Raw genomic sequence first — 9867 nt, forward strand, 5'->3', positions numbered from 1 at the left:
GTGACCGGGTGTAAAAACCTTGGAGTCAACTTTGTGTGAGTCAACTTTGTGTGCAGACTCTTTCAGTGTTGTCACAACCCCTAGTGTACAGTACACAACCCTGTGCACTTAAAAGAACCCACGAATCCGTTGGTATTTGACCAGATGGTGGCCACATGAATACATGCAAACACCTAGTTGCGGGTACAGCAACGTGCAGTGAACATGGACAAAGTACTGTGACTATGTGTCCCAGTCCACCCAGCTGTGAATGGGTACCTCCTTAGGATGAGAAAGCCACAATAACACTAGTGCGTCTAGTGGCTGCAAGAGTTGTATACTCACCAGGGAGTTTAGATTGATAATGCGATGTTCCTTTGAGATTGACATCCAATGATCGAGGGAAAATATACCAGCGCCTTGAGCATGCACTAGTGCGTGGATATGTGCGCTATATAAATATCCTATAATAATAAAAAATACTATTAAAGGGCATCACTGTGCAGGCCATCTGGAAGCAGCCTTTTATTACTTACATCAGGCAGCAAAGATTGGGCGAGGCAGCAGCTGTGATGGGCAGCAAATCAATAGTGTTACACAATGATTTAAGACTAATCATGATTTTGCCAGGGAAACAATTCTTCACCAGATTTGGTAAGGGAAGGGTGGTGTCCGAGAAGAGGCATTCATTGTACACGACAAGCAAACCGATTTGTGGTTGTGAAGGGACATTTTGACTGGTGATATGCTTTCTGTAATTCCATTCACTAGAAACATGACCAAAAGATTTAAACCGCAGGACAACAATGTCAGTCCGTTGTTTAAGTCAGCAGTATAACAGTGAATATTGTACATCATCCGTGCATTGAACACTTCAAAACATGGCCTTCACAATCTGTATGGTCATTGGTGTCCACGTTTTACTATCTTTCTACAAGGTGACCAAATTGTCACCACTGCATCAATGTTTGCAATGTCCGACATACCTCATGGAGAGAGTGAGTGAGTTTAGTTTTACGCCGCTTTTAGCAATTTTCCAGCAATATCACGGCAGGTGACACCACAAATGGGCTTCACACACTGCACCCATGTAGGGAATTGAACCTGGGTCTTTGGCGTGAGAAGCGAATGCTTTAACCACTGGGCTACCCAACCTCCCCCCTCATGGAGAGAAATTTGCACGAATATTGCTGGTGTTGAAAACACAACCACTTTCAAGCTTCTGCAAGTCTTTGTACAATCCATTCTTATTGTTGAGACCGAACTGAGAATGTTTCATCTCACTGACTGACTTGTCATCAACGCTAAAATGTGACTTGTCACTGATTTGTCATTTCACTTGTGTTTACAGTTTGAAGGATTTCCTTGTCAGTATTAGACACACAAATGTTGCAGTTAAAGCATACAGATCACTTCTATAAATAAATGGCAAGGACAGTGAGCAGATGCAAACATTTGAAATACCAACTTTGACAGACATCCTGCACTTAACGTCTAATACAGTAGGATACACTGTTTGGTCAATTGTTTAAATAAATACTGCACTGATGACTGAATGCTTCCAACTTACTTCTGGTTATGTGCCTCTGGTTACAGAGCTGTGCATGCATACAGCATCCTTTATCAACATAAAAAGTAAACGGATACAAAATGTTGGGAACGGTATTCTTAAAAAAACATTTCACAGGTAATCATGTATTTAACAAGATGTCCATTGTTATTTTTCCCCTTCATCACTGCTAGCTTTCTCCTCACTTGTAACACCATTTTGTGAGAATCCGTTCAGTTGATCTCGAGCCTTCAGTTTCATGGAGGCCAAGTTAGAATAAGGAGAAGCAACTCTGGACGGCACATCGATGTGTTCATGTTTGTACTCCATTAACATGTTGTTCACTGGGGACAGTCCTATACAAGCTCGAAAGATGTTCTCAATACAAGCTCTCTGTCGGAACAAAGCATTCACCAGAGGGGTTCCTCGCGGCACCAGCGGAGCCTTGCACAGGAAACTGAGGATGGAGAGAACGGCATTGAAGTTCTGGAACTCTGTCTGTCCTTCCACTTTGAACTGGATACGCTCACATATTTCTGCTAAAACAATGAGGTCAATGATGAGAGGTGTGGCAAGCAGCGAGTCTTCGCAGGTATTGTGGATGACGATGGTGTTTGTGCCGCCCATCATAATTTCAGACGTGTACTCGTCCATTGCTCGTTTGCTGTCTCCCACGTATGGCACGTACTTGATTACAACTGTGTGGTCTGGCTTTTCCTCCTCATCATACAGCAGACGGTTAGACTGAACCATGTCGTCCACAACGTTACTCTTGGAGATCTGGAACCAAGAGATAACATGGAGTGGCCGTGATACAGACTTGCCCAATTCTCATTTTCTATTATACATCTATACTACCCATCAAAAGTTTAGACTCACTTAAAGCACTCACTATATATTATGTATATATATGTGGTTACATCGAAGATGAATTTCTCCACTAACCTAGGGGAACCAACTGCAAACCTTATGCAGATGAATTGCATGAGGATCATGCATCAAATTGCTGAAAAGCATGTCCAAATATCATGCATGTGAACAGCTGCATTTTGGTGTAAAGTTTTGTTAGGAATTCGCCAAGTTTCACTGAGTTTCATCATTTATTGAACTCATGACAATAATCTTTTCATCGTTACGAATTTGTTTTTACAATACACAATACAATCAGTACCTATGTAAACAGTACCTTTAAACAGTATGGAATATTTTGCAAAATCTAGTTTAGAACAGTTGACTGAAGCAAGTGGCTAAATTTACTTTTTTTTTGATGGGTAGTATACATGCACTTCATAACACTACTGCACTTCTCAATCCTCCCATCTACATTATCTGAGCAACTACCGATTCCCCATACATACATCCTGGGCAAGGAGCCACAGGGGTTCAAAATTTTTTAAAAAGCCACTTGCCACAGGGCAAGTGACTTTAAGAACGTAACCTGTCCTTACTAATTTTCCACTTGCCCTGATTTTATGTCATAATCATGATGATGTAACTATGAAAGAATAAATCAACATGGTATTTGATGTTAATGTTTACTGGGCTATTTATTGAAAAGTGATAAATAGCAAAGAAAGATAACTCTACTTTATTATCATTGCAAAATTTAATAGCTACATTTTGAGCAGATATGAAATTAAATCCAAGTTTATTTGCAGTGTGAAACCATAAGTGGAAATTATTTAGTAGCCCATGGACAAGTAAGATACCATTATTTATTGCCCGAAATGAAAACTGACTTGTCCCGGGCGTCGGGCGATGGGATTTTTGAAGCCCTGAGGCAGGTATTATATTTCATAAAATATAAGGGATTAGCATAAATAAGGGAATATCCAGTAAGGGAGCTACTGGCCATGAGGCTGAATGAGGTTGTGTTAGACTTGGAGCATTAGTCCAGCTGCATGGGCACAGGAGAATACTGTTACCATGTAGCCAGCAAAACCATGGTACTCGGTGAGATCAGTCCATGTTTTAAATGCTGGTAATCTGAAGCAAAATCTACTGGTAAGAACTAATATCACATTTACCAAATCAGTAAATAGACTGACATTTTCCAACTCAGTATAAAAAACACAATTGGGATTAAGTTTTCATCTTGCATACATGTTTCTGCATCATTGTACAGTCTATTGGTGCATCATGTTGATAGTCTGGACCTGGGAGGTCACTGAACACAGCAATTCATTCCAGAAAATGTTAAAAAAATAAACTACATTCAGGTCATCCCCCCAAAAATAATTGTTTGCTGGAGGTGAGGTGAAATTGGGTTTAACGTCATTCGTGAGAATATTTCGAAAATATGTGTATGTGTAGGTGCGGCTGCATGTACTAGCCCAGACTGAAACTGGTTTTATAGAGCTAGCCCACTGAGATACCATGCCACAGTGAAGCATGAATACCCCACTCAGGCACATCATACTGACTCCGAGCCGACCAGTATCAGAAGACACAAGCGTGAGATTCTATTTCTCATAAAAAATCACTCTTCACAACACGGAACTGCCATTAGACTTGCAGTATAGCAAATGTCATAGCATTGTGACGCCATCAAGTTCATGACATCATAGCATTGTCAGGCAACAGTACAAAATCTTCTCACAAAACAATATCTCCTAGGAGATATCTCCATTGGAACACAGTTTTGGACGATAAACTTCAATCAAAAATCTCTTCTCTTTCCCTACCCGACAACCCCTTCACCCACCTGCTAAGACAAAAACATCACTAAAAGGTCAAAATAAGAAGGAACTATTACCTCTTTAGACCTGAATGTATCCGGAGCAGACAGGTTTTTGCCGTCATTGTTGCCCAGGTGGTTGTAGCTGACGATGGAGACAGGCTTAATCCCTGCACTTACCAAGAAGTCAACCAGTACTGACTTGAGCTTTGTCTGGCCAGACTTAAAGTCATCCCCAGCGATATAAACCCTCTTCTTCTCTGCCAGTTCCACCACCCCAGGAACAAAAGTGTTCTGTGGGGAGCCGTTGATGTACGTGACACCCTCTAAAATGGACGCCACAGCGAAAAGGGTGGATGGAGAGATTTCACCTGCATTGTTCCGTATGCTGTTGAGGAGATTCTCTGTCGTGTCGTTAAGACCTGGGCGGATGTCACAAAAACGTTCCGTGTTGGCCTGTCCATAATACAATGACTTTATCAACTCCGCTACTGTCTTTAAAGCTTCGGATGTCCTGGCGGATCTGGTCCACGAGTTCTTGTTTGGTTCCAGAAAGGACATTGTCTGCACGGTCCATCTGGTTGGCTGCAATAAAATCTGGGATGTAGATGGAGGGTCGGGGTTTGTACTTCTCCATGTGTGGGCGAAGTTGTGTCTGAAGGTTGTAATCCAGGACCTTGGCTCGTGCCATGGCGTCGGACAGATTCATAGAAGATATGTCCCAACCTGAAGACGAAAAGAAAATTGTCACTCGCACTTGTATCAACAGGAATCACTTGTCAAATTATACAGAAAAAATTCCTACGAATATTTGCAAAATCCATTTTCCCTTACCAATGAAAGATATTTCCCATATTTTGCAGTGATTGTGCTACAGACAAGTGACACAGGGCCATTTCAGTGATTTCATAAACCTTTGATTGAACATTTCTCCAAATAATTCCCTAATTTCAAAGAAATCTTAAGGACAATTTACTGACAATCAGTCAAAGTACAAGAAATAAATCTGAAAGGCTGGTTTTGAATTATGCACAACTTAGTACGTTACTAAAGCATTGCACCTACCATCAAAGACAATGTCATTAGGGTTGAGCATAGGCATGAGTTGGCTGAGTGGGACATACACCTCCCCCTGTGGTCCTGTCCCCAGACACACTGTGCTGGCCTGGGTGATGGACCCGAAGTAGTTAGCCAGTCTTAGGCCATCCTTTGTGTGCCAGCTGAGACCCAGCCTGTTGGCGATGGTGGCTGCAACCACAGTGCTGCCATTGTTTCCTCCTATGCCGACCAGCATCACCCCAACTTTGGGCACCTGCCTCTTGGTCCGGAATGTGTATTGGGTGGAGACAGGCATGGCCACATACTGGTTCCCCTTCAGCTCCACGCTGGTTGTGTCGTAGCTGTATTGACTCTCTATGTACTTGTCCGAGTACTTCACTCTTGGGCTGTCAACCTGCACTGTTTTAGCAGCCATCTTGTGCTGTAAGAATTTGTTTATCTGTGTGAAAAAACCAGAATGTGATAAATGATCTGTTCTTCACTAGTATTCTTGCAGTCCTAGAAGGTGCCTTCAACTTCATGAAATTGAACTGGATTGGTTGGTACATTAGAGACCGTTCATAATTTAAGGCTAGGGGTGATGATGATTTTTATGGAGAAGCATGTACAATGTCAATGACCCCCCCTAAAATTTATGTACAAAATAAGTGACCCCCCTGCATGTCATGTACAAAATCAATGACAGACTATGACTGAGGTAAACAAGAGTCATCAGAAGATGACATATCCCCCCGGCCTCCACATCTTTGAAAGAACAAATCATCTGACAGTTACTTAAAGTCCAGCTTGATTTTAGACTGAGTGCAAATCGTTTCCATGGAAATCATGAAAAAAATAAATGACAAAAATCTGCAAATAGCAAAAGGCACCACTTTGGGATCTGCCTCACATATCTGCCAAGTTTTGCTGAAAGATATTAAGAAGTTTTCACATTGTGCTCCGGAAACAAAACCTACCCCTCCCTTTTGAGACTAAGTCCAAATTGTTTCCATGGAAACTGAGAAAATAATAAATCACAAATATCTGCAAATAGCAAAAGGCACCACTTTGGGATCTGCCTCACATATCTGCCAAGTTTTGCTGAAAGATATTAAGAAGTTTTCCAGTTGTGCTCCGGAAATGAAACCCATCCCTTCCTTTTTGAGACTAAGTCCGAATCATTTCCATGAAAACCGAGAAAATAATAAATCACAAATATCTGCAAATAGCAAAAGGCACCACTTTGGGATCTGCCTCACATATCTGCCAAGTTTTGCTGAAAGATATAGAGAAGTTTTTGAGTTGTGCTCCGGAAACGAAGCCCACCCCTCACTTTTGGGACTAAGTCCGAATTGTTTCCAAGGAAACCGGGAAAAATAAAAATGCCAAAAATCTGCAAATAGCAAAAGGCACAACTTTAGGATGTGTTTGATATATCTACCAAGTTTTGTTGAAAAATATTATACGGTTTTTGAGTTGTGCTCCGGAAACGAAAGCAATCCTTACTTTTTCAGACTAAGTCCAAAATGTTTCCAAGGAAACCGGGAAAAATACAAATGCCAAAAATCTGCAAATAGCAAAAGGCACCACTTAAGGTTCTGTTTCATACATCTACCAAGTTTTGTTGAAAAATATTGAATGGTTCTTGAGTTATGCTCCGGAAACGAAGCCCACCCCTCACTTTTGCAACTAAGTCCGAATTTTTTCCCTTGAAACCCGGAAAAGTAAAAATGCTAAAATTCTGCAAATAGCAAAAGGCACCACTTAAGGTTGTGTTTGATATATCTACAAAGTCTTGTTGAAAAATATTGAATGGTTCTTGAGTTATGCTCCGGAAACGAAACCCACCCCTTCCTTTTGAGACTAAGTCTGAATCATTTCCATGGAAACCAAAAAAATAATAAATCACAAATATCTGCAAATAGCAAAAGGCACCACTTTGGGATCTGTCTAACATATCTGCCAAGTTTTGCTGAAAGACATTGAGAAGTTTTCGAGTTGTGCTCCGGAAACGAAGCCCACCCCTCACTTTTGGGACTAAGTCCGAATCGTTTCCATGGAAACCGGGAAAAATAAACATGCCAAAAATCTGCAAATAGCAAAAGGCACAACTCTAGGATCTGTTTGATATATTTACCAAGTTTTGTTGAAAAATATTGAACGGTTCTTGAGTTATGCTCCGGAAACAAAGCCCACCCCTCACTTTTGGGACTAAGTCCGAATCGTTTCCATGGAAACCAAGAAAAATTAAAATGCCAAAAATCTGCAAATAGCAAAAGGCACCACTTTAGGATCTGTTTGATATATCTACCAAGTTTTGTTAAAAAATACTGAACGGTTCTTGAGTTATGCTCCGGAAACGAAGCCTACCCTTCTTTAAGACTAAGCCCAAAACGTTTCCATGGAAACCGAGAAAAATAAAAATGACAATAATCTGTAAATAGCAAAAGGCACCACCTTAGGTTATGTTTGACATATCTCCAAATTTTGGTTAAAAAATATCGAACAGTCTTTGAGTTATGCTCCGGAAACAAAATGATTACGGACGGACGGACAGACGGACGAGGCGACGACTATATCCCACCGCATTACATGCCGGTGGGATAAAAACACAGATTGGATCAGTCATCATACCATCTATGCATCACAATATCCGAAAAAGCCTACACTGCTGGGATACTTTGTTACAACCTGACAAGAACAACTGGGGATATTTTTAAATAGCGGGCATCTGATGGGCATCCACCATTCTTATTGTCTCATTGTGAAGGTGGACAGCTGCCACCTCACAGTCGAGGGAGCAGGGACTGACCACCTAACAGCTATAGCTGACACAAGTAGACTGTTGGCGCTAAACATGGATCGCTGTGGACCAGTGCCCCTTTAAGAAACTAATATTGGATATACAAGTGACGCTTATTTTGTTGAAGAAAGTGAAGAATGTTTCAGTAATTGAGAATATTTTCTTAATGAGTCACTTACAACAAACCAAAAAGTAGTACTAGTAGATCTTTCAAACTCTGAAGAAGAAATTAACATATATTTTAACTGAAACATGATCTAAACTACACCACTGATGGAGAACTGTTTCATTAAAAAAAATGACTACATATCTAACATCATTCTCGGATAAACAGGGATGTAGAAGAGTACTTTTAAATTCGGAAATTTACAATGAACATACAAAAGCTTTACTAAAGACCAATGAAGGGGGATTTAAATAAATTAAATTGTATGTGGACATTCTTCAGTGTGTGTGTTGGGTTTTACGCCACTTTTAGCAATATTCCAGCAATATCATGGCGGGGGACACCACATTCTTCAGTAGTTGATTTAGATGGTGTCATTTTGAAAACATTTGGTCTCCTGCTTATTTGTGTGACAGGTGACTCATGAGTCGTCTGCTATATTTGTGCCAGCTGATTCAAACCGAGTCACACTTTGTGACGACAAATTAGTTACACGTAACAATATCTTGCCCCACTGCGTAGGTGGCAACGCATTTTTATTTGATGTCGTATTTATAAAATGTGGGGCAAATACACCTGTGTTGTTACCGTTGCTAAATATACCTGTCGAGTAAAAGAAATAACTGATATACACACATCCATCGCCACCAATCAACTACAACGTATTGACAAGGGAAGTAACTCTTATGACCTTCATATCTTCCACGTGCAAGTGATTCCGATATTACCGGTCCGCAAGAGAAATTCACACTTCAGACGTTCGATGGGCAAGAAATCGGATACGTTATATTGCGGGTTGAAGCACAGCCAACCTGCTTACTTATGTGCCTACAAATACTCGGTCCTGATCATTCGGGAGGAATACATGGATGAAGCTGATTCTCTCAACGAGAACAGCAGCAGTCGCTACACGTGCACTCTACGATGACAAATCAGTTTGCAATCGCTCGCCGAATACTTACCCAAGAATTATTGTATGTTTGGGCTCGCGGTGGAGGGTTGGCTCTATAAACAAGTTTGTTAACAAGCTGACACCACAGGTTCTCAGATTTGTTCGCATCCCGGTGCATTCGCCTGAATGGCTTTATATATATAGCGTGACCGGCAATGGTGCAATTTGATTGGCCAGCAACTCAGAGCGCCCACGTCACCTAAATGGATGAGAGACAACATGTCGAGAAAATTCGAAAACACGCGATGATCAGAACACACAGGAGGTCACTGCCGTTTGTGTGTTGTCACGTGGAAAGCTACAAATACATTTTATACTAATTAATACTCAATCGATTGCTTTCCTGAAGGAAAGAGTAAAATTGAAAATGAATTTCGCCTTGGTTTAAAGAACTCGTATAACTACAATATGGATTATTCCTTTTAAGGTTTGCATAGCTGTCAATCAAAAATGTATCTAAGGAAGCTTCTGCAAGTTAATACATATGATATTACTCTTTACAATTGCATTGATAAAAACAGACAAAATATTAAAGAGAGGTAATGCTTTAGGTTTAAGCTCCAAGCAATCGGACGCAGTGAAAACATCATAATAGCGCTATCTAAAGCGCGTTTACGAAAGAATGTGAGATTTAGTATACTGGCCGTGAGAACGGGATTTTCATTTAGAGAATGTGAGACTTACCGCCAAAACGCGAGATTTG

At 40.8% G+C, this 9867-nt stretch overlaps 1 protein-coding gene across 1 annotated transcript; it reads right to left on the reverse strand.

Annotated features, from left to right (window-relative positions):
• Nucleotides 1-682: 682 nt before the first annotated feature.
• On the reverse strand, nt 683-9403 carry LOC124284892 (inositol-3-phosphate synthase-like). The gene is given in 5 exon segments (XM_046721023.1): nt 683-2308; nt 4284-4661; nt 4663-4931; nt 5271-5703; nt 9175-9403. Coding segments are annotated over 5 exon segments (1800 nt in total). The 5' UTR covers nt 9283-9403; the 3' UTR covers nt 683-1696.
• Between the last annotated feature and the right edge of the window lie 464 nt (nt 9404-9867).

The sequence above is a fragment of the Haliotis rubra genome, unplaced genomic scaffold (assembly GCF_003918875.1).
Source record: "Haliotis rubra isolate DU_JTF1 unplaced genomic scaffold, ASM391887v1 Scf347, whole genome shotgun sequence".
NCBI classification, from domain to species: Eukaryota; Metazoa; Mollusca; class Gastropoda; order Lepetellida; family Haliotidae; genus Haliotis; species Haliotis rubra.